The sequence below is a fragment of the Mugil cephalus genome, chromosome 12 (assembly GCF_022458985.1).
Source record: "Mugil cephalus isolate CIBA_MC_2020 chromosome 12, CIBA_Mcephalus_1.1, whole genome shotgun sequence".
In the NCBI taxonomy this organism is placed as follows: Eukaryota; Metazoa; Chordata; class Actinopteri; order Mugiliformes; family Mugilidae; genus Mugil; species Mugil cephalus.
In genome coordinates, this window is record NC_061781.1 from 3,365,917 (window position 1) to 3,391,082 (window position 25,166).

General features: G+C 40.0%; 2 protein-coding genes across 3 annotated transcripts in view; one reads left to right on the top strand and one right to left on the bottom strand.

The window, feature by feature from the left end:
* Positions 1 to 20,154, top strand: part of LOC125017363 (inactive dipeptidyl peptidase 10-like) — a 100,973-nt gene extending 80,819 nt beyond the window's left edge. The window contains exons 8-26 of the mRNA XM_047600395.1: positions 1,519 to 1,639; positions 2,139 to 2,293; positions 5,117 to 5,214; positions 5,313 to 5,436; positions 5,529 to 5,567; positions 6,340 to 6,447; positions 6,875 to 6,966; positions 7,048 to 7,095; positions 8,130 to 8,251; positions 8,689 to 8,736; positions 10,131 to 10,232; positions 11,567 to 11,636; positions 11,905 to 12,099; positions 12,604 to 12,658; positions 12,753 to 12,852; positions 13,239 to 13,297; positions 16,735 to 16,807; positions 17,113 to 17,186; positions 18,698 to 20,154. Coding sequence (XP_047456351.1) covers positions 1,519 to 1,639; positions 2,139 to 2,293; positions 5,117 to 5,214; positions 5,313 to 5,436; positions 5,529 to 5,567; positions 6,340 to 6,447; positions 6,875 to 6,966; positions 7,048 to 7,095; positions 8,130 to 8,251; positions 8,689 to 8,736; positions 10,131 to 10,232; positions 11,567 to 11,636; positions 11,905 to 12,099; positions 12,604 to 12,658; positions 12,753 to 12,852; positions 13,239 to 13,297; positions 16,735 to 16,807; positions 17,113 to 17,186; positions 18,698 to 18,835 — 1,821 coding nt within the window. The 3' untranslated portion in view covers positions 18,836 to 20,154. The remainder of the gene's footprint in view (positions 1 to 1,518; positions 1,640 to 2,138; positions 2,294 to 5,116; positions 5,215 to 5,312; positions 5,437 to 5,528; positions 5,568 to 6,339; positions 6,448 to 6,874; positions 6,967 to 7,047; positions 7,096 to 8,129; positions 8,252 to 8,688; positions 8,737 to 10,130; positions 10,233 to 11,566; positions 11,637 to 11,904; positions 12,100 to 12,603; positions 12,659 to 12,752; positions 12,853 to 13,238; positions 13,298 to 16,734; positions 16,808 to 17,112; positions 17,187 to 18,697) is intronic.
* A 1,248-nt stretch (positions 20,155 to 21,402) lies between these two features.
* The window catches only part of LOC125017361 (inactive dipeptidyl peptidase 10-like), a 179,458-nt gene continuing 175,694 nt past the window's right edge, over positions 21,403 to 25,166 (bottom strand). For both annotated transcript variants that reach the window (XM_047600393.1, XM_047600394.1), the window contains exons 24-26: positions 24,580 to 24,652; positions 24,182 to 24,255; positions 21,403 to 22,989 (exon numbers count right to left, since the gene is read on the bottom strand). In XM_047600393.1, coding sequence (XP_047456349.1) covers positions 22,852 to 22,989; positions 24,182 to 24,255; positions 24,580 to 24,652 — 285 coding nt within the window. In that variant the 3' untranslated portion in view covers positions 21,403 to 22,851. The remainder of the gene's footprint in view (positions 22,990 to 24,181; positions 24,256 to 24,579; positions 24,653 to 25,166) is intronic.

Genomic DNA, 25,166 nt, shown 5'->3' on the forward strand with positions numbered 1-25,166 from the left:
TACATGAAATCCAGATGATGCAAATATGTATGTCCTCCTCAGCAGATACAATAAGCACTGCACCATTCATTCATAATGCTTCTTGCTTCATAAATATTACAAAACACACAAAATATTCACAATAAAATCCTGCCTTTGGATATGAAAAACTATGAATAAATAATAAGGGCACAGCAATAAAGTATCAAAATTTACAAATTATACAGTGTGTAAACTGATATATCGGTATAAGAAAATGAAGACTGGGGGTATTTCCGTGCATTTCAGAACACGTCTCTAAGCCTGCGGACATTCAGAAAAGGTCTTCTGAATGGTTGAGACAAGAAATGAATCGAAAACATCTGATTCTCGCCTAAGAAGGTTGTGAACTCAAATCCATTGGCCGACTGGGTGTGCCCTAAGACAGACTATCCCGATGACAACTGGGACAGGCTCCAGCCTCCCCGTGACCCTCCAGAGGACAAATGTTCACAGAAAATGAACGAATGAATATATTTCAGACTCGATTCACCCAATTAGGTTTGCTGAATTCTGCCTTCATATGAGTCTTGGATTATTGAAAGTCTGCGCTCAATCATGATATTAAAATGCATCATCTTGGGTGCTGGGAAAATGTAATGCACAGTTTTCACAATTTTTTTGTTATTTTATAAACAATCAGTGAAGCAATCAGTAGAGAAATGATCAGCAAAATAGTTGATAATAAAAAGAATAGTTGATCTAGCTTCAACAACTGCAAATGTCATTTCAATAGAAGCCTTGATGTATATACAAAGCTGGAAACCAATGTTTAATTCAGAGCCTTATGTAATATTGTTTCATGTATAATTCATTACATTCATAGACTCGTCTGTGCTTCGAGGTAAACACAGATCAAAGACATTTTCTGACTTAAGAGAACTCCCCTTAAACAAAACAATTATTTTGAGGAGAAGCCAGCAATGGTTTCACTAATCAAGCTGTTGCTGAAAGACATCTCGTTGGGCGACTAAAGCTCGCAATGTGAGTAATGCCTCCACCATGCCGAGCATTATGTGCTGAATAATCAGTCCATTATTTTCTCCAGTGCAGAGACGGAGAGTAATTAAGCATTCGATAGCATATTTATCTCGTTTCCTCAGTATTTATACCTGCCCTCAGTGTAAGCTGTTCTCCAGAAAGCCCTGCAGCACCGTGTCACGCCGCTAATGACAAAGCAGTCTTCATTACCTGTGAGTTCTCCCTGCATATTTGTCTGTGTTATCACTAGAGATGAGCCACTCTCTGTGTATCTTTTTTTTTTTTTAATCAATTAGGAAGCCTCTTAGTGCAATCCGCTAACCAGGCAGGAGGTGTTCTATCACCTTGGCCCTTTGAACAACTCAGCTGTGTCCGATTTTCAAAATGACTGAGCAATAGGTGGCAGCAATGTACTTTAGAATGCATTAAATGAATCAAACTCAGAAATGTTCTGTCTCTTTAGAGTGGTCTTTCTATGCAGCACGGTTTGCAGAAATCTATATTTTCTCTGTTTCTCAGATGTACATATTTGAAAACAACATCTACTACCAAACAGATGTGCAGAGTAGCTCGTGGAGGCTCACGTCCTCTGGGCAGGAGGGGGTCGTCTTCAATGGCATCGCAGACTGGCTCTACGAAGGTAAGAGAGAGCCTGTTGGGTGATATCATTCTTTATTACAGACAATTATAATTTTGTGACTTTACTAGAACTTACGCATGTCCTTATCTTTATGCCATGTTGGGTTAACACATGAATTACGATTATGTTAACCCTGCTATTATATAGTATATACTCCATCACTAGCAATGGATCAAATGCCAGTGTTCAGTCAGTGTGAAAAGGATAATAATAACAATGTACATAAATGAGGAGGACAGAAGTGATGTGGAAGGAAGGAAAAACATTTCCTATCTTAAACGTCTGGCCATTCCCATATCACAAAACTAGAAAAATGTATTTTTGAATTTTTGCTGATGACAGCTAACAAAATGTTTGTATAATAAAGTTGCTTGAATACGATAATATTGTAGTTTTTAACTACTTGTCCCCATTAATAGTGTAATTGTCAATGTCCTGCGTGTTTGATGCTTTTCATATTAGTCAGTTAAACTGATTGAAAGGATTGTCTGACTTCCAGAGGTGGTGCTGCACACTGAGGTGGCCCATTGGTGGTCACCTGATGGATCCAGGCTGGCCTACCTCACTATCAACGACACCCTTGTCCCTACCATGCTCCTGCCTCGCTTCACAGGCTCTCTCTACCCCAGGGGGAGGGAGTATCCTTATCCAAAGGTAGGTCTGAGGGTGTTATTTCAGGTGAACATTTTCTAATTTTAATGCAACATCCTTAAGCATACTTGATACAGTTCAAGCACCTGACTCTGCTTTAACCTGCAAGGCGTCATACATCCTTTTATTGTATCAAACCAGGTCTGCGTATAATACAGCTGCAAGCTCTCTGCTTAAGCTCTTCCATGAAGGTTACTGAATCCTTTTCTTGTTTAATTCATGTTAACGCTGACTTGCTCCCTTTGAAGAGGGATGGCTGTAGAGATCTGTGGCACTGGGAGGGAAAGAAGTGTGATAGGCTGTATTAACGAAAACTAACACACCTACCATCTCTTGATCTGGGAGTTTAGCGTATCAAATGCTTCTTAGATGGAAAATGGCTTTTACAAAACTCGTGGAATGAGGGTCATAAGGTAAATGCACCTTCATATGTTGGTTCACAGAAAGCCTTCTAATTACTGACGCTCTCTGCTTCAGGTTCATCTCAAAGTTGTGTACATGTACACAGTTGCCTGCCATCCCTGACTAGGGGCCATGGTTGTAATATTGTGGGACTGAATAAAGCAGAGATTTAATTGCCTCCACATTTTCTCGGTGAGAGCACTGATGTTGCACAGCAGTCTGACAGTTACACCACTGCTGCACTCCCTTGGGGTTACATCTGTGTGGATGTATGAGCTGAAGAAAATACCCAATTATTGTTTACATTATCAAAACTGACCACATTATTAACAGTGACCCATACTGGACATAGTGGCCTTTGAGAATACCAAGACTTAAACCCATGTTGCATGAACGCGTTGGTGGTGAGTTGTAGTTCATGTAGAATGAAAGACAAGCTCTTTCACAAGCTGTACAGACAGCTGGATTCACAAAAATAAGAATGCAGCAAATTTGTGTTCTGCTTCCATCACATAAAATGGACAACAATTAGTTTTTCCAACTATTTCCGTCACTCAAGCAGCTTTGAAAGGCTATGCTTAGGAAGTAGTGATGTTTTGACTAAAAGGCTAGCAGACTAATTGTTTTGTGAAAAGTGGTTCCCAACCTGGGCTCTCACATGGGGAGCACCAAAACTCGTCTGATCTGAGCTCACCATCAGTTTTCACCTGTTTCACCAGTCACCAGTTGTTAACCAGTAGGCTATCGTGTGTCTCCCTACATGTACAATATGCAGGGCTTAAATTATTCCAGCACAATTAAAAAGAAAAGATCAACATTTAGAAAAAAATAAATAAATAAAAAAAAAATGATGATGTTCAAGACGTCAATTGAGTTCACCTACTAATGGAATGACAGTAACAGAGCTTTCCCTGCCAAACCAACATCACCAATCAGCCAATCAGAGGTAGGGTGGGGGTGGATTTTGGAAAGCAGCTAATGCTGCATTCAAGTCAACTTGGGAAAGAATGAGCTTTGAAATAATAGGGAGGTTGGAAACTACTGGTTTAGAAGATAATGTTTCCCTTTCCCGAGTTTGCTACCTTGGTGTAACATGCTAGCATGCTAACTGCTCACTGATATTGCTATTTTGACCTGAGATGAAAAGTTCATGAGTTTATCAAAGCTATTATAATTATTACCACTTGAAATGGTTTGTTCCTACCATCACTGCCATCCTTCCAACAGCAAATGTCATAAGACCAAGGACTGAACAGCTGGCATGACTAGAAAAATTCTATATAAAAGTAGACAGCCCAATAAAAAAAAAACCAGTTATGATTATTCATAAATAGATATATAAAACAGAAATATAAAAACAAACAAACAAACAAACAAAATCAAGGTCAAATACATTAAGCTGCAGTTTACTGGAAAACCGCTTCATTTTGCATTATCTGACACCATGCAAGTCAATACTGTGTGTGATAAGCTATTCAGTTGGGCTATGATGGGTTTAATTACTTAATTTTAATAGAAGAAAATGAATTCTGGGGAGTCTTATTACTCTACTGTATCACATCAAAGCCCACATTAGCCTCACATCTTACATAGTCACACAAGTCTTAATTGAACAGCTTTCTAATCAGATCACACAGTGAAACCGTATTCCTCATTGCTAACATTTCTAATGAATTGTTATATTTATTTGAAAAAGTGTGGGTGCTGATCAGAAGGCATTTTGAAGCACTTGTTTAGCAACAGACCTGGATCCAGATGCTCTTCGGTTGCAGTGCAATGTAAATAAAGTAGGAGTTCCATCATTTCTGACAAATTACCAATATGACTAATTGATGAACATGACTGGGACAGGATAGGTATTATTCTCTTGTTCCACATTTAGACTTCGTATTAGTTGGTCCCAAATGTGTTTGATCCATCAAGACACTGACATGTCATGCCATATGTGCCAAATGGGATCAGCAGAGAGGGGGAGTTATTTCAAGGAGCTATTTCGCCTCTTCAAGAGAGGAAAGCGAAGGGTTGGAAAACTCATGCATAGTAACAAATGGAAATAAGCGAGCGTAAGTGCGGTGGAGTCACCGTTATCTTTGTGATAAGTTGCTTTTCATTTTTGAGGTTTCCCTCGTCAGGTAGACTAATGAGCTCTATTTTTGAGGGAGGCTTAAGCGAAGGAAAACAACTGACTTGCCCCAGGGGCTGCAGAGCATACAGCAGCCCAACTTCTTGTCTCCCCTTCTTGTATTCTCATTATCTTCTCCGCTAGCATCCTACTGGAATTGTTCAGAATGAAAGCATATAAAAATAGAAAACAACAGTTTTGTGCAGTGCTTACTGTTATCCCTGCCGTGCGTACAGAGAATATTTGATCAGATCTGAGTAGGCCTGTGAGTATATTATATATTTATGCTGTTTTCTCTCTAGATGGGCCAAATCAATCCTACTGTCAGGCTCTATGTCGTCACTCTGGATGGCAGCTCTCTCACCACTGAACTGAGACCTCCAGACAGTTTTGAAAGGAGGTACGACTTAAATTAAGTTTGGATGATGATAAGACCAACTTTAGAGTCATCCATTCTTCTTATATCTGCATAGTAATGCCCGTATTTGTCTCCCCTAGTGAGTTCTACATCACCATGGTGAAGTGGGTGACACAAGAGAGGCTGGGCGTGCGCTGGGTGAATCGAGCCCAAAACATGTCAATTCTTTCACTATGTGATGCCTTAACGGGTGACTGTAGAAAGGTAAGAGATGTGTTGTTGACGGCTCTTCATTCCTCAAAAAAATCTATAGTAGACATGGAAGTGTCACACCTGATTTGATCGTTCCAATTTAGAAACATGTGATGACATCAGAGAAGTGGCTTAATCGCCAGGTGAGTGACCCATCAATTTATCTGATATTGTATACTTCCTTTATTTTAAAGTATATATACAAACTGTATTTCAACAGTTCACGTACACTTCAGTGAAACTTCCTTTCTTGTTATTTATGTTTTGGTTGCCAAGCGATGGTTAATCAACTGAAATGAAATGGCAGTGAAGTGAACTTTTGAGGCATTTCGTTGTGAAATACTGGTGCAGGAAGTTCTGAATTTTAGGATTCTAAAAAATAAATGACACATTAGATTTGAAACTCGGAACAGCAATTTGTTATGTACCACTAGACAAATGAGAAATCCAATAGTGTAATAATAGAAGGCCTTCCACTCTCACTGGAAAAATGAAGGTACACGAAAATGCTTCAGTAATCTCAAATTCTTGAGGATCACCAATCACTAGAAAACTTAATTTTAAACTACACCTTTTCATTAGCCTGGTAGTCAACCCAGCTCCACCTGCTCACAAATGCAGTGGAAATCTGTTCTGGAATTGCTCTGTTGCGAACTGACCATGCTCTGGCATAGATCGAGCATATCTAGAGTAGGAGTGCAGATTCCTCCATGTTATCTGAGCATGCAGTAGTATTTTTTTCCTCTGTTATTTGAAATGTGATAAAATCCAACTGGCATGTTACTCAACTTATATTCTTATAAGAATCACGCTTTTCATAGCAATCATTCAGGCTTTCGTTGCTCTAGTCGCCTACCTGACAACTCACAGCACAAACTCATTGTTTACAGCCTTGTTTCCTGTTTCTCTTGCCAGAATGAGGAGCCAGTGTTTTCCAAGGACTGCGCTACATTCTTCATCACCATGCCCTTAAAACACAGTGGCCGTGGGACATTCAGCCATATCACCATGATCTCCAACCAAGTAAAACAGAAACTTTGAATAAAATGAATACATTGAGCTAGGAGCTTTCACTTGCTTTCATTCCCTTATCTATTTTGCCTACAGGAAATGGCCTTCCAATTATTCACACTGCTCGTTTGATTCCATTTCGAAGTCTCATCATTTTAAATTATATCCTAACTCCATTTCCTGAAACACCAGAGAATTAAGAATACATTTACTTGGATATATTAAGGAGAGTGTTATACAGTAGACGCACTAGAGGCTCTGCAGGGGTTCTGGGTCAGATTAATTCATGTTCCTGTAGAGATAATAAGTGGAGCAAAGTCTTAGATTGAAAGTCAGGGCTAGGTAGAAACGTCAACACAAGTGCAGCAGCTCCTTAAGGCTGCAGGGTGTTGTGTTAACGTAGTCTCTGTGCTCTCGTGTGATGTGTTCTTTCTCTCAGTCTGACGGCCAAGAGGTGAACCTCCGCCACCTGACCTCAGGAAGTTGGGAAGTCTCCCAAATATTGGCCTACGATGAGAGCACAAACTCCATGTGAGCATGATTCATTACCACCGTATAATAGTGACAGATAACGTGATCTCTTGAATAACATGTCAACTTTTTGTTTTGCAGTTATTTTCTAAGTACGGAAGAGGGGGAAAGTCAGCGTCATTTGTACAGGTACAAGAGCAATATCACTTCAGTGCAAAAGTGAAGAAGGCACCGTCATGCATAAAGGGCCAGTTTGTCATTGTAGAAATAGCCCTAATTCATTCCTCGCTAAGACATAGGATGAGAAGTGTGATGCTTTGTTACACCTGCATTCTAAATATAAATTAACAGAAGAGATTCAGTTAATGTTCACATCACAAATCAGGATTGGTTGCAGATGTCTGCCTTGGAATCTGGTTTCAACATCATACATCCATGGACCCAACTTGGGTTGTGTCAAAAGTCCAGGCTGCTCTAGGGGCTCTGATGTTATGATGTTTTGGCACACTTAATGTCAGTAAGTGATAGTGCTAGTACCACAATGTGTTTCAGTGTGATTAGTGATCACATTCAACCATTTACGACTGTGTTTGTCACTTCACCTTGATTTCATAAACATAAAATCAAATCGTTGGACTTCAGTGGCTTCTCTAGTCACCACGTCTGAATCCAAGAGAACATGTTTGGGATGTGGTAGAACACAAGAGTGGCAGCATGTGCTGCATGTGCACTTGACAAATCAGCAGAAATCTCAGTGGAATGTGTCCAACATTTTGTGGAATCTATGAGAGCTGAGGCTGTTAGCGATCAAAGGGAGAGCTGGTGCTTGTAGACAGAACATTTCGTTTACAGATGGGAGAGTGGCATTGATCTTCTCGTCTAGTAGCTCTAAGTGCCAAGCTATCCCTATGAAATAAAAAGCTTTTTTTTCTGTGACCTCTTGCGTGAATAGAATGGTTCACATGATCAATTCTTCACTGCTTTAATCCCAGTTGTGCAGCTTTCTAGACATCTGCGAAAGAAAATTCTGATTCACAACTATTAGATGAATAGATGTGAATAAATGGCTGTAGTGCTACTAATCCAGCTCCGTAACACGTATATAGGTCTGATTCTGCATGTTGAACATACACATTACACAGGTGGCTGATTATTAACTTATTTAAGCTACAATACTGATTTATCAATGATGACTTTGTTTGTCTTTTGTACTCCACAAACAGGGTGTCCACCGTCGATCCACTTCATAAAGAGTGCCTGACGTGCTCCCTTTTCAAATCCAAGTGCACCTACTACGATGCCATCATCAGCCCCAACTATCAGCATGTTCTTCTCAACTGCAGAGGTAGCACCAGCTGCATTAACACCATATCTGTGTGCTTCATCACAAGGTTGCATAAATTTATATAAAATGAAGACCAAGGTCAAGCCATTTGCCATTTGACTCTAAAATTAACTCAGAAATGTTATTGGAATGATCTCAGTTTTGATCCTTTAGTGAAACTTTGAAACTTGGATACTAAAATGGCTGCAGAACAAACAGCAGTATAGTCATAATCCCTGCCCTTATCTAGCGTGGAATAAGTTCCTTTGCTTTTTACAGACCTTCCTTAGAAGGGGTTTGGGTTAGACAGCAACCAATCATTCATAAAAATGTATTATTTTGACTAATATATTTTACTGTTTCCTATGTCTTAAAGTTTAATGTCCTAATATAAACTTATAACATGTGCCGTAATGTTTCACTTCCTTATTTAAACTTCCATTTACACTCTTCCCCAGGCCCTGAAATACCCCGGACTACTCTTCACAATCTGACTGATATGAACAGTAAGTTCTCTGACACTGATAAACCTGAAGCCGTCTGCAGTTTATCTTCTTTCACTCACTTGCATCAGGCACTGGGTACATTTCCAGTCATTATGTGGAAGCACAAGCACATCTATTTATTATTTATTTATCTATTTTTTTATTTGAGAGTGTGGTTCAGTGTCAGAAAAGTGCAAGTGGTCAACTTGAAGATTAAGCCGCTGGGGCCAAGTCATTAAGGCAACATTCAGCAGCAGACGTTTATGTAAGTCTGTGAAATGGACATGAAGATGCAATTAGGCTGAGCGTTAACAGCTTGAAATGGTGAGTGTACTTCAGAGGCACTTAGAGCAGCATCTGGGGACTCTGCTGTAGATAAACTATCATTTTCTCCCTTCGTACAGACTGGCAGATTAAGAGATGGTGATTATGATTAATGTGTCACATTTTTGTGCCCTACTGTGCACTTTAACGCACACAGTCCCATTCTGTGACATAATATCCAGTCTAGCCTTGGTTAAGTACATTACTTGGACCTGTTCAATCCAATGTGTGAAAGAATCAAGTTATTCTGTAGCCTGGAAGCCAGTCTCACTTTCCATTCCCACACAATATTTGCAGCAGAAAGTTGACCTGGAGTGGCTCCGTTCAGTATAATTTAGGTGGGCTCATGCGTTGATGGACAGAAGTCAGCTTATCTGAGCGCTGTGGAGTTGAATCTCATTACAATAAAATGGCTCAGATTGGCTGAAATGAACTACTCAACTGCGTGAAGAAGTTTTTCTTTTCTCTGTATTGATTAAATCACCCCCTAGTAATGAAATCCCAATGACGCGCTACCAAATTCCTATTCTGATAAGAATGATTCTGTGACTAAATGCTTGCTTATAGATGAGAAGATCACCAACCTTAAAGCAAAACCTTGTGACAGGCTGAGAGGACATTGTCTTAGTATCATAAATAATGACTTAAAATACAAAGGAGGACAAGAAAATAAATTATTGTCCTAGAGTCTATTTTTGATATTCCATATTCTAAAGCAAAAACAAAAGAAAAAACATCAATTTTAACACTTGACTGAAACACTACAGTCCCCCCTGATGTGGTAGCTTAATAACTTAAATAGCTGGCGTTGTTGACGAGCCAACTTGGCAGCCTAATTTTTTATTGCCGCTTCCCCATTGTAATTTTTAAATTCTAACAACTTCTGCTTGGAATTGGCACCAAATAGAGTTTGTTAAAGGTACCTGAATACTTACATATTGAAAAAGAATAATTTTAAAATGTTTAAGGGAAACCATGCCCATTTAAGATTTTAGATGAGGGGTTTCTTGAAGCTCTGTGATTTAGTTTTCTTCTTGCTTCTTGGTTGACTTCTTCTAATCAAAGCAATACATGCACGTCCTGTCATTCAGCAGAGCACAAGACTCTGGAAAGAAACATCGAATTAAGACGTGCGCTGGTAAACAGGACCATACCAAGGTGGGAAAGAAGAATGGTACAAATCAACACCTTCGGTAAGACACTGTCTGTCTGTCGGTCTGTCCATGAAGGGCCTTGAAAAACAATGCTGAAGTTACAGTTTACTTTCATGTCTGAAATTGGACAACATGCTCTATTAATGTTCCATTTCTTAAGACGGGGTGGAGCTGTGTGACTTGCAACATTTTCTGCTAAATATCGCTTATTTAAGCAAACACAATACTTGCAGGAGCATGCAATCCGAGTCAACAATGTACCTACAACTTGCAAGTTCCATTCATTTATGAAACATGAAGCATGCTACCATTTGCAAAATTTGGTAAAGAAGTTTTCTTAAAGGCCCCATGATGCCAATTGACTTTGATGATTATACTTTACCTCATCATGCACATGCACACTTATGGATATATATATATATAAAAAACATCTAGAAACCTAACAAAACTAGTGATAGTTTTGGGCATATTATATGCCAACACTCAGTAATCTTAAGACTTGTTTAAGGCTAATCACAACTGAATGAACAGGTGCAGAGCTGCTTTGTTTTGAGATTATGAAACAGCCCTAGTTTAAGAAGGACTATATTGTTTGAATTAAAAGGGACAGCTCACCGTATGGCTCCCTTTCTCTAATCGGTTTTCCATCAAAGACAATGTAATACATATTTATAGACATTTTAAGTAGACTTCTGCTCATGAAATGAAATCACAAGCCCAATTTTGCCTTGGATATTGTGCATTCTTCATTCATTTGTTTCATTGTAATATAATTTTTAAAATTCAAGTTTTCTGGTAAATCTTCTGAATGCTTTAGAGGTCACAGTGCACATACTTCTTTTGGCAGAAGGCCACCGACGCGCTGTGTGGCCTTAAAGTTCATTAGAATGTTAAGGGTCTGATGAGTGAAGGCTGACGTATCCTCTGCTGATGCTGCTGTCCTGATAGCACCTCAAACAACAAGCCCATGACTGCCGCCTCATTTCAGCCACTTTCACTTCACATTATGTAAATCACTCACATAGATTTCAATTAAACTCCCAGAGACTAAAAGATTCAAGATCAATTTATTGATCCCCATAGGGAAATTGTTTTGTCCAAGAGTCTCAGGATAACAATATGTAAACACCCAGTAAAAGCTTAAATCAAATGAAATCAATTAAAATACCAGGTTAACCTGTATTACGTGCAGCGACCCCTGTAGCCCCTTTTCCTGTCTGATTAGGCTGCTGTGTTGACTGGACTGTTCAGTGCATAGACCTTTGACATATTCTGAAGAAAAATGCGTGCTTGTGTTGAAAATAAAATTCATTGTGACTGATTTTAACCAAAATTCACCCTGGACTGAATATTAACACTGACTCATTTTGCAGCATTTCGTCTGGAGTTAATTGTCCCGACAGATTTGGATGAAACAAAGGAGCACCCACTCTTACTGGTCCTGTATGTAATTGCCTCTACCTTTTCATTTTTACTATTAGAAATCCTGGAAAGGAAGTGAAAGGAATTGAACATATACTGATCAGGCATAACATTATGCTAACCGCCATGCTAATATTGTGTATGTCTACCTCTGCCTCCAAACTAGTTGTGACTCATCAGGTGACATGGGTCTTCTGGGAGGGGGTAATTCATAGTCATCACTGGTCAGTAGCTTTTTTTGGAATCTTTGCTGTTCTTATTGGACAAAACCCTGTTTGCCCTTCCATAGTGATAGTGCCCCTGGTGGCCAGGCTGTCAGTGACCGTTTCTCAATCAGCTGGGACTCCGTCCTGGTCAGTTCGGACGACGTGATTGTCGCCCGCCTGGACGGCCGAGGCAGCGGCTTCCAGGGTCAGAGGATCCTGCACGAAGTTTACCAGAGAATGGGAACTGTTGATGTTCAGGACCAGATTGCAGCAGTAGAGTATGTCTGTCCCTCTTTATTTTTCTGAGTTGATTCTACAACAAACAGAATATAGAGCACAGTGTGAAGGACACAAAAACAAGCCAGACTCTATAAGCTATATAAATAACAGAGTTGTGCTGTTCATATGTTGTTGGGGCTTAACAAGCCAGTTACACAAGTAAAATCTATGCAATTGTGGCATATATATATTTTTTAATCTCTTAAAATTATGTAATGTCTAATGTGCTACCAGCTCCAAGTCATCACTGCTTTTTAGGCTACATTGGCTTCTTTTATACATACATACGATACATACAATACATATTGTATGTATCGTTTGCTGGGTAGTTAGCCAGTAATATGCCAGAACTTATAACTTATTTATTTACTGAAACCCTACTGAATCCTACTGACATACTACTACAATACAGACATACATGTATAGTTAATTTTTTATCAATAAAATTAAGAACAATCTTCACTTCCTTTTCGCTATTTAATTAACTGATTGTAATTTTTCAGGTACCTGGTCAAGTTACCGTATATTGATGGCAACAGAGTGGGAGTTTATGGAAAAGTAACAGTTTTTATTTAATACATAAATACCTACAGAAATTGTTGAATAGTTTCTTATCCTTCATTCTTTTAAAGTCAGTGTTCCCTATTTCCAGGCATATGGAGGCTTCTTGTCTTCGCTTCTGCTTCTCGGCCACAGCTCAATGTTCAAATGTGGCATCGCTGTGGCTCCTCTAACGAACTGGAGACTCCATGGTAAGAATTAAACCGCCGTGACTTATCGGACGCACATGGTTACAATTGTCATTTGTCCTAAACATTATAAGGACGCTCATCCAGTCAACCCAGTTAATCAGTATTCATAATGTTATCGCTGACGACAAAGGTTCATTATCAGATTTTAAAATGTTGGATTTTTAGAAGGCACTGCTACAGGATCCAGTCATATTAAAAAAAAGGTCACACATATTCTTTTAAATATAGAATACATTAATACAGAAAGGAGAAACAATATTCTTCAATGGCATCATTAAATGTAGATGTACTTTTGAAAAAGGCCCTAGAAGTGTTATCAGTGTTATCATATGTAACAGTGTATGTATATCTTCCTTTAACTGTTTTTCTATTTAATCCTTCTAAAGGATCAGCCCTCGCTGAGAAATACTTTAGCTCACCAGTGAAAGAAGATCACAAATGCCAGGTATGACTGGGTTCAAATGTCTCTTTGACTGATTTGCTATATAAAATACTTGAATTGTGGCACTGTGTTCCACAAGAAAGTTTGTGCTCAAATCTGACTACATACTAGGGATGAGGGAGTACATTATTATCTGTATCTGTTAACCATACGAATTATCTCTATCTGTATCTGTACGGGGGGGCTACTGCATGGGATAACCCGGAGGGGTCGGGTCTTGTAATGGAATGGGCGGGATTTAACCGGACGTGGGTCGGTTTTGTTGAAATGGGCGGGGCTTTAACCGGTATGTTATTTTAAGCATGCAATTGATATAGTTTGATCAGAAGTTGTGGTTTTGATCACGATAGCAAACAAAATATTTATATGCACCACGTCAGAACGAACCCAAGTAAAAACAAACCTTAAGCTGAAGAAACTCTAAACGTTAACGGAAAAGACCGCAAACCTGAGAGACAGAGAGCTGTTGTGTGTCAGAGTGAGCAGAGCGGGACACAGCAACAAATGTGTATGTGTGTAGGGGAGGGACCTATCACAGAACGTAGACACAGTCAGATAACCAATGAGGATTTTTATTCAATCTGAGCACAGATATTGACTCATATTACTCGTATAATACTCGTACTCATACAAAAGTGCTAGATCCGTACCGGATACTTGTTTCCGGCTCAGCTCTACTACATACCTTACATACCTTATACCACCTACCTCACTGTGCTAGCACTAAATACAACCAGGAGGGTCAGTTAAAAGACTGTATAGCAGGGCAGGCTAGTAAAATACATACAGGTCCAAAAAGAGCAAATCCTGTAGGTCAGTACATAGGTAAAAGGTCCATAGTTACTCAGAACGTAGACAAAGACCAGGAACGTGATGAGATCAAGTGAGCAGAAGAAGTTTAAAGACGCTGTAGCAGATAACAAGTGAAAGGATGTTGGTCTCAAGTAAAACTAGATGTGTGTTAGTGGGTGGGGAAAGTCAGAATCATCTTTTAACCAAAGTTAAGAATGTCATGGGTGTACTTAGTTTAACATTGCACCTTGGACTTTGACCTTCACATTTGTTGTTATTTGTAGCACAAACTTTGAATATACACAAGTAAACAAAATGGTTGTTGCCACATCTCACTGAGAAGCTACAAAATAACACATGCAGTGGTCACTATAGTTGCTAACATTGTCCTTGCCCACTGCACAGAATAACCAGAAACACATGGTAGCTTGCTTGATGTAAGGCGACTGGTTGTATTAGGACATCCTGGTACTTTTGGCATGCTGTTTCTGACACACTGTCCATTAGGACAGGAACATACAAATTCTTTCATTTAATAGAAAATTCATAGTGCACGTATAAGGTAACAGGTACTGTAAAAATAATGCACAGCAAGTGAAAGCATGACTCAAAAGAGAGTGAGGGCATTTGGTGGATGAATGTAGCATGGAACCAAGGCCCCTGAAGCAAACTTTCAGACACTCTGCATGTTTTAATTAAAAAAGTTCATAACTGCTGGTCTGACTGTTTTTATAAATGTTGTTGTTTTTTCTGGTTGTTGTTTTTTTGTTTTTTTATCAACATTACATGTGTGAAGGTAATATAAAAGCATACATGGGCATATATTCTTTGCGCTAATGTATTCCGCATTCTGAGTGCAAAGCTGTAGGCTTTCAGTGCGTAAACTGAGTGGGAGTGTTGGAGTGCATCTGCATGACTGCATGAGCAAAAACATCCTTTCAGCCAGCCTTCTTTTCAAGTCACAAATCTCTGCAAACGCCTTGTCAATCAAGCGTGGTGGGTCCGAAAATGGAGGGAAAACATCTGCACATGGCATATGTAGAATAGTAAGACCAAAGAAAGGAATGAATATATTACAAGCTGATCTGAATACACAATAATTATCACATGTACTTGTGTGATGAATAAATATCAGTAGTTTGTGATTGAGTACACCTGTACTTAATTACAGCTGATGCAGTAGGAGATCTTACAGGGGCCACATGCATTAACAGAAATAATACACTCTGGGACTGATTAGTACAGATGATAGCTCAGTCAGTTCCAGACATTAAATAAAGAATCACTCTGACACAATCTGCCACTAACTCTGCACACTTTAAGGTTGAAGGTCATAAGCAGACTACCTTGACCAGAACGTTCCCTCTGTTCCTACTGAACCATCCCTCTGCCTACTTGAAGGGCTGTTAGCCACCTCTGTCACATTATCCTGAACAAAAAAAAAAAAAGATCATATTAATCACAGTTGGACAACAAGTGGATTGACCTATTGACCCTGTGGCAAAGCTAGAAGTTGCAGTAAAAGACGGGACTGAGCACAATTATAAACCACGTTTCTGTATTCGAACTTCAAAGTCTGTTCTCAGTCTACTGTTGTATCAAGACCCATAGCCACACACATATGATCAGTTTGTCGTACAAGCTAGTGCCTTCATGAAGCTTTTAAACCCCGGTCGAAAGACTTGTCCTGAGACTATTCCAGCAGTGTCTGTGTTGTATGCTTTGGTTTACTGCTGGGCTGAAAGGTGAACTGTTGCTCCAGCAGTCTCTAGGTAACTACACGCTGGATGAGTTTATTCAAGGACCTGTCTGCGTTTACTGACAGTCGTAGTCATTCTCCCTTCCAGTCTCCATGTCTGCTGATAAGCGATGGTAGGGGCCTGGGCATCTGACCACAGCCCTGGATGTTTTATCAATAGCCTTAGATTCAAATATCATTTTTTCCTATTCATGTATCGTGCATTGAAGACTCCCATTATAATAAAGCGTGGGTCACTGTCTCAGCCTACGGAGATATTTACTGGAGCTATCATTAATACATATGTAATTTATCTGCTGTCACGAGTCTGAATGTGTCACATTCCACTCTTTTATTATGGAACACGTCTGTCGAATCTTCTGCAGCAGGAGATTCACAAGAAAGAAAAGAACCAAAGCATAGCTGTATTGAATCATTGCAAGGCCTTGGATCCTTCCTGATTTGATGATTCTGTAGAAAACTGGAAATGGCATCTTACACTATTATAAGCACTAGTTTCGTAAGACCACAAGACATTTGAACTGCCTTACTTGTCTCTCTACACTCATCTGAGATCGCGCAGCGCTGATCAAAAAACAGAATCCAATAATGAACGGCGTAATCTCAGCTGCACAGTCACAGCGTCGACATTAATTGGTGAAGCTGAGTTCTGTCTCTGACTGAAACTGATAGCGGCAACAACGTGAACATTTATATGTGACAACCGATCCGGCTTAAAGATGTGGTTTCCCTTTTTATAGCCTGAAATGAGTTGTTTATTTCTATTAAATGCAAGAATGCATGTTTCCAAAGTGTGAGTGGAATTACCATTAATTACTGATTAATTAGAAGCTGTTTAATCTGTTGCTGCTTCTGTCTTTGGAGGCTAACTGTTAAATGTCTCTGGCAGATTTCCAGTCTGCTCAGCAATATCACAGCATCCAGTCAACTGAACTTTCTTATTATGCACGGCACAGCAGATGGTGAGTACGGTGTTAGTACACACAATAAGGCAGATATGTGGACGTATAATGCCAATAATTGCCAGGAAAATTAAAGAAAAGTGGATATTGACACACTGTACATACAAAGTGCCCTAACAGGTTACCCTCTTTGTTGTAATCTATTTTATTTCCTGTTCCCTGACTTTTAGTTGCTGTCTTTTTTCTTGGCATATGGCGCTCCTACAATTAATTTGCATTCATTTCATTAAAATCCTAACAATGTGTAATGGACTGTATAATTGTTATATGATGCATTTTCCATTTAATGATCTGTTCCTTCACAGCCACAGTCCATTTCCAGCATTCTGCTGAGCTGGTCAAACTGCTGTCTACGTCAAACGTTAACTACACACTCCAGGTGACTGCTGTCCTCTCCTGTCTGAATGATGTTCCCTTCACTTCCCATACAAGAGCAAGAGCAGACCTTGCAATGGGTCTGGGATGCACTGATTAACAGATTAACACAGATTAAACAGTGCTGCCAATAGAAGAGTCAGATTGGAGTCAGATCACTTGCATGGGTACATCTGGGAGCCAGTGACAAACAAGCCGTTTTATCTTGAGAAATACATAATTAAATGTGTATATATCCCTTCCAAGACTGCAAAGTTTATTTCGTTGCAAGCCGTGAAGCCTGTATTACTTGTATCTGTACCGAGTAGCACGTAAGCTCTTCTCTTATTGTCTTTAGTTGGTAAATTCTTGTGTTGTAAAATAATCCTTTAATCTATCCACTAGTGGCTAAAACTAACAGCATGTCTATTCCTTCACTGCAGGACATGCAGTATGGAATCAAACGTCAGTACACCCTCTGATCTAAACAGAACATATCATCAGAATAGTCCTAGTTTTTTTTTTTTTTTTTTGGTATACAGACTCACACTCCCATGACTGTTCTGAAATGCGAATACTGTACAACAGATACTTACATCGTGCATGTGTTGAGAGCATCACACCATGCACTATCAACAACCCGGTTATGCAGAAATAATTATTAGCACTTATACAGTTATATGGTACATTTTTTATTATAAAAGACACTAATTTAATTTCACGTTTTTCCTTCAGATGTATTTCAGCAGTTAACAGCCATATCTTGAAGATGTGTTGTTGATGTTGTAGTATTTATTTAAAACGTCAAAGCTCAGTAAGTTATCCTCTAGAAAATACTCCAAAAATACTCCAGTGGTTCCTTGGGTAAAACGTTGATAGCTCGATTATAAAAAAATATGAAAAATGTGGTGCCTAGGACCCATAAATAAATAAATAAATGACATGACATAAATAAATAAATAAAGAATTCTGAATGATAGATAAAACGCTAAGCAATGTCTGATTTGGCTAAACCCTCCCACCTAACTTTTTGTCACGTCCAGTGGCAGACCATGTAGCTGTGACTGAGCAGGTAGAGGGTTAGTGGTTGTGTGCCACATGCTGAAGTGTACAGTATTTGAACAAGACACTGAACCACCAGTACCTCACAGTGTGTGGAACTGGTGTGTGAATGTGTGAGTGAATGGGTAGAGACTAGTGTCAGAGGCTGTAAAGCGCTTTGAGTATCAATAGGTAATAAGGTACAATATATATTTAAAAAAAAAAAAACAAGGCCATTGCCCCTTGGCCAACGCCTTAACCCACCCAACCATAGCCATCATGTGCTAGAGTTATGCCATAAAAGCCCAACTGGCCAATTTAACTGGTCTTGCAGACACTCAAGGCAGAACGCTTGCTAAGCTGAGGTTTTTTTTAGTACTTTTGATCCCGTGGCCCCCGAGATGTACTGCTGCTGTGTCCAAATTCATTTTACAATCATCCAAAATAGCAAAGTTTCACAAACCCACTCTTTGTTTTCTGTTTCCTGCTGCTTAGATTTTCCCAGATGAAGGACACAGTATTGTCTCCGCCAAGAGCCAGCACTACATGCTAAACTCGGTATCGACCTTCTTCAAGCGCTGCTTCGAGGAGGAGCAGCTTGTTGCTCCGCAGACGTCCAAAGAAGATGACTAGTCCGTGGAAACCTCCCGTCGTGGGAAAGTTTTGTGAAGAGTGTACTGTAGCAACTTCCATCATGCGCCAGCAACCAGAGACGGTGTTTCCATGGAGGGCGGCTGTCTGTAAAAGCATTTAATGAGCATTGGTGAAAAACGACAGATCTGCGGAATGAAAGTAGCGTGACAGAAGAAGAAGTCAGCATGGTGAATTCAAGTGTTGTGAAGAGTAAGCTGTCAAAGGAAAGACGGTGGTGTCGTCGCTGTACTCTAATGTTTAAGACGAGAGTTACTGTTTGTAATGTTGGCATCATGTACTGAGTACAATTGTCAGGGAATTAAAGAGTTTTGTATTTTTTCCATTTTAGAGTCAACTTTTTGCTGACTGCTGTAATCTACTGTGAATTAATGTGAGTATTTACTGGAAACAAAACATATCCGTTCATATATTACACACCAGATATTTATTCAGATATTTTTGTCTTGCCGTGTATTTTAAAACACGCCCCGAGGCCTGCGGACATTCAGAAAACGTGATCCATGTTCTCTCTGGGTACTCCGGCTTCCTCCCACCCTCCAAAGACATGCTTGTTAGGCTGTAGGTGTGAGTGTGAACGGTTGCCTGTGTCTCTGTGCGTTAGCCCCGTGATAGACTGGAGACCTGTCCAGGGTGTAACCACACCTCTCGCCCAGTGACAGCTGGGATGGGCTACAGCCCCCCTCCAGAGAACAAGTGGTTACAGGAAATGAATAAATTCATAATTTCTTAACTAAATGTATACTTTTTCAGAAAATGAATGAATGGCTTTAGGGGTTGTGTCAACAAGCAGTTCCTGCAGGTGCCTTTATCTCATTACAGTCACTATTTTCCCAGATTAGAGCCAATGCAGTGTCCGTAGCAATACAAAAATGTGAAAACAGTTTGGGGTACTTGACATTGTCTTAGGATTCAGACATATAAGTGGTTCCAGAACAATATGACCAACACCTTCGGTAATCTGAACTGCAGCAGTGCTGATATGTATAGAATTTAAATGTTTACGACCTCACAGAGTCTCCACTGTTAATGTAGCCTTTAACATCCCAAAATGTGAAAAAGCGGTTTCAAATAGACAAACTGTAATATATCAATCTATGCTGTACAGCGTGCTTTGTCCAGAAACAAACTCTTGTAATGCTGTGTATTTCCTTGAGTCACCAGATAGTTTTCTTCTACTGCACCTACTTCTACACTTTTTGTCAAATTGCATCTCAGTCTCAGTTGTGTATGTATATCATGTCTTCATTTGAAAATATGTTTTTTCCTGAAATAAACTGTGAGCCTAGATCATCTTTTCACCTGCGTGCCGTGTCGTTTGATCAGAACAAATGATGTTGTTGGGGAAATATCGCCGGGCTTTCGACGTAAAAGTTAACTTTTCACAACAAGGTTGTTTTGGTCAAAAGTTAACAAGAGGAACGTCTTGTCGTCTCCAGTGACACCACAGCTTTGTACCAGACTATTCAGCTTCTGTGTCAGACAGCCTGAACCTCGCAGGGATAGTTTGGGATGTGTCGGAACACAGAGTGAAGGAAAAGAAGCCAAAAAGTTCCAGGGGACGAACTCCTGAAGAGGGTTGAGGGAATTTAACATAAAGGTGTGATCAGAGCTAAAGGATTTTAAACAGTTACACGTTCTTGTCACTCTAGGATGCCCTGGGTATACTGTATCAACATGTCTGTTCATCGTCCTAATTTCTTCCACTGCATTTTGATCATGCACGTTTCCTCCAAGTTCTTCTGCAATAGTCAGAAGTGGAACTGAAGACTGGGAATGATTATGTGATTCACAAGGTGGCTCCTCTGAGTTTTGACCTAGCTCTGCTTCTAGACCACAGGTGTCAAACATGTGGCCCGTGGGTCAAAAGTGGCCCGCAAGCGGGTCTAATGTGGCCCGTGGGATGAATTTGCAAAAAGCAAAAATCACATTCAAGACAATTTTCCGAATAAAAGTAGCTGCCATTCCTAGGGTTCACACAGTTTTAGTAAGGGTTGTGGATGTAATGCAACACTGAGACCTAGAACTATACAGAAATTACACTTACTTTTTTTAAGAAATGTTCAGTTGTTCATTCCATGTTTTGTAATACTGCAATTCATTCATAATGCACTTCTTTGCACTAAAACAAAGGGAAACATTTGGAGTTGTCGTTTTGCATATTAATACGCTATTATGTTCGAAATGAGCTGCAACCCTGATGTACAACAGACACTTTTCATGGAAGACGTGAAAATAAAATAAAAAAAAATCCAAAAACATCAAAGTGTGGTTGAGCAGCTCATGTATTAGAGGAAAAACACTTAAATTATTTCCGGTACTTCAGCTCCTGCAGGTTTAAAAAGTGACATCTGCCTGGATATTCAGGGCAGTAAATGCAGGCAGTGATTAATACACACAGATACACATTGTTGAAGCAGCTATGCTTGGCTCTAAAAAAAAACTGTGTCCTGTGGCCGTGACACACTTTTTGTCTTCAAACAATCCTGCAAACGAACGTGGACTCGAACATGGACTCGAACGTGTACTCAGTATGTCAGCGCAACGTCCCAGTTTTTCATATTTTTTATTTATTTATTTATAATCATCACTAGAGGACAATCACAACAACCCCGAAACCTCGACCCTACCCTTTCCCTTTTAAAACAGCAAAAAAGAACGAGAACAAGCATTACAAAACCATCCTAAGAAGAAAGAAGAAACAGCTGAAAGAAAAACGGAGGGAAAAAAAGTACAAGACATCCAGGTCAAATCAATCCATCCCCATATGAGATCTGACATCTTAAAAATATATCTATGTACACACTCTGCTGTATTGTACTGTACAAAATGTGGCAACACTTGACACATTCCCTGTAGACATGCAAACACCTTAATGACACTGTAAAATTGTCCATCTTAGTACAGTTATTTTCACTGACTTGCCCACTTCTAAGTCCCAAAATAAGACAAATGTCTCTTAATCAGGCAGAGATGCACTGGAAAAATGATCTCACACCTATTTAGAGATTTCATCACTTGATTTAAGGATACACGATTACATCACACATTAAGATGGAGAACTTTTGCAGTGTGGCCTGAAACTGAAATTACTATATGGCCAATATCCACTATCTTCATCCAGAATTTATAAATTATTCGTGGCCATACAGCCATAGTGTAATGTAGCTTCTAAACTGACTGTAATGCTGTGTCTCAAGGACCTGAGTTGACATAGATTAACATGACACTGCTAATTGATGAGTACCACTGCCAGCAAGTAATATTACAGTATGTTAAACCTCGTAAGGCATTGTACATGTCTACACAAGACCCCTGTACAATAGTGTTACCTCTAAAGACTGTACCTATGTAGGGCGGGCGATGGAGGAGGGAGGGTTTCTGCGGGAAATTGCACTTATCGAGGATCCGCTCGGGTTGTGGTGAACTTATGTGACTAAACATTTTCCCAAATGACTGGAGCATTTCCTTGTGCAACGATACGACAACCGAAGGAAGATGTGAGATCAAAAGCGTACATCTGTGGCCCTCTCTTCCCCAGGTGCTACCACAAAGGAGACTGACATGATGAAAATGAGTGAAGCCAAAAGGGTTGTAAAAGAACCATGCACTTGGTTAAGTGGGGATGACTGCAGTTCAGATAGTCTGCCGAAGACGGAGGCAGTCTTCCGTGTGCTTTGCCGAGAAACGGAGCATCCCAAAAAACCGAAATGACTTTATGCTAGAGGGCAGTTCCCGTCTCAAGTCCCGGCAATGTGGGTGTCACTGTTGTGTCCTTCAATAATCTTTTCACCACTATACATATGCAGTCACACACTCTCTCTCTCGGTCTCTCTCTCTCACACACACACACACATACACGGACACACTTTAAGAGCATTAGCTGCTCTAGCTGTGTCCATATCTGGCTAAACACTTGGTCCAAACACGGAAGGCCTTGACTGATTTCGGCAAAACCTAGAAATTCTGCCAAAGGTCTGACCCTCGAAGCCTCCCATCTACTCCTCCTCCTCCTCCTCGTCATCAGGCAGCGGTAGCAGCTCCTCCTTTAGACACTCCCTGTAGAAGCTGGTCAGTGTGGCATAGAGGTGCTGGCGACTCTGCTGAGACAGGAAGTGGCCCTCGTCTGGGTAGATCTAGTGGCGAAATATAAACCGCGTTACCTTTCAAGTCATTCTGAACTCAAAGGTTTTAGCAGTGCATATCAGCAGTTCTTTGTAAACATGTTTGAGGCTCTAGTAGAACAGAAATTCCAGACAAGTTTGAAATAGTTTCAAAGTCTGAGTTTGACACACTGTTAGGTCGCAAAGAGAGGACACGAGAAGACAAAAGCATACATCTGGTCACCCTAGATATAACTAGCTGGTGAGGAGAGATGTCGGATATATTTTGAGGAGGTGGACAAGACCAGAGACAGAGAAGAGAGTGGGTATTTGAGTTACATCCAGCAGGTGGTCATAGATAATGAGGTTTCTGTTCATCTCGTGGATCAATACTGTCGCTAGCAAGTTGACTTCATTTAGTAGGCGGTTTCATTTCCACAGAAATGTAACTACACGTCACGGCAAGAACTGTGATTGGTCCGCTTGGCAGTAGTGTGTTTCCGTTTTACCATCTCCGCAATGTTTGAATTAATTGTTTTGGATCAATAAAGATGGAACACATCGAAGACAGGTTAACTGAGGACTCATCCCTCAGTCAAAGTTTCAGTCGCCATTGTTGAAAGTGAAGCAGGAAGTAAGGCAGAAAGTAACCAGACTGCAAAAAAAAGACACAGCGCCAACTAGTGTTTGGGTGGTGTTGTTACACAGCGAACCAGACTGATGAGTCATGTTTCAGTGCCATACAGTGTAATTCCTGCAATGGCAACCAGGTTATTACACCTAATGTATAGCACGTTGACATTTATATGATAAAAAGTGCTTTATAAATAGAATTTATTATTATTATTATTGTTATTATTATATCTGAGACTAGGCTCTTTCTAGGCTAGTCTTCTTCAGGGAATGAGTTCGCTCTTATTGCTAATTGCACCAATCAAGACTTTTAAAGTGTCTTATTTAGTTCCTGTGAATCACAGCTGCAGCTCCAACTGCTGACTGTGTTTGTAAGTGGGACAAATCAGCTAGTGACAATGCCAAGCTACAATAACTGAGTGTTTTCAGATCTCTGACGTGCACCCATCCCTTTCACCTCACCTCAGAAACACATCCCAGCACTTAAATGGATTAAAATAACATGCATGTTGCAACAGTATTATACAAAAACATTTCAGTTTTTCTTAAATGTGGCATAAAGGATTGGTGGTGGTGCCTCCGCACTACACACCTGCATTGAATAGTTCGCTCCTACTTTCACAAGGTTCTTGATGAGCTCAGCAGTATGCTGAAAGTGGATGTTGGCTGGAAAAAAAAGAAAGAAAGAAGGAAAGACAGGAAGAAAGAAAGAAAGAATGTCAGCAAGATTCAGCCTGAATCCAAACCGTGGAAAACAAGAGACAATCAGAGTCTGGGAGGATGGTAATACCCTGACAAATCCGACATGCATGGTTCATTGGGGAATGTTTTCCTCTGGAAATCCCAGCGTCAATTTAGATAACCCACTTTTCCTTTTATCTTTTGATTAAAAACCATTTGCCTCATTACCTTCCAGGATTGCACGCTTCTTTGTGCTCAGCAGCGATGCACCACATAGTTTCAGTCTATCTACGATTTATTTCCTCTTACCATCTGCTGTGCCATGCACCAGCATCAGTGTCTGCTCCCTAAGTGCTTGAACGTTCTGCAGCACGCTGGAAAACTGCAAGAAAGTCAGAAGTAGTGGGGAGATTATGAATTGATAAATAGGCAAGCTGGCATTAGAGAATGTAATAAAAAGACGCAGAATGTAATCAAATCAAAAGCGTAGCCGTATATTACATTCTACAAGATATCATTCACTGGAATCAGTTAGAGATCTGTTAGTGATATAGTATCACTAGTATTTTCTATGCTTGGACCATAACAAATTATAGGGGAAATGCCAAGGTGCAGTACAGCAAAAGGAGTAATTTACTTGTTGGGAAAAGATTTCTTGTTTGGTTGCCTCCTTTCTATCACAGTGAAGAAATAAAAAAGCCTCTGATAGCTAAACATGAACAGGCCTGTGAGAACCAGACTACTGTTTTGCATTGGCTTACAAGAACCCCCAGCATCTGATCTGACACACCAGTGCGCTCAGTTACCAGAGAGAGATGAGTGACAAAATCCTACAGAGCCTGCAAAAAAAAACAACAACAACAACAACAACAAAAAAACACAAGGAAAAGCAAGGC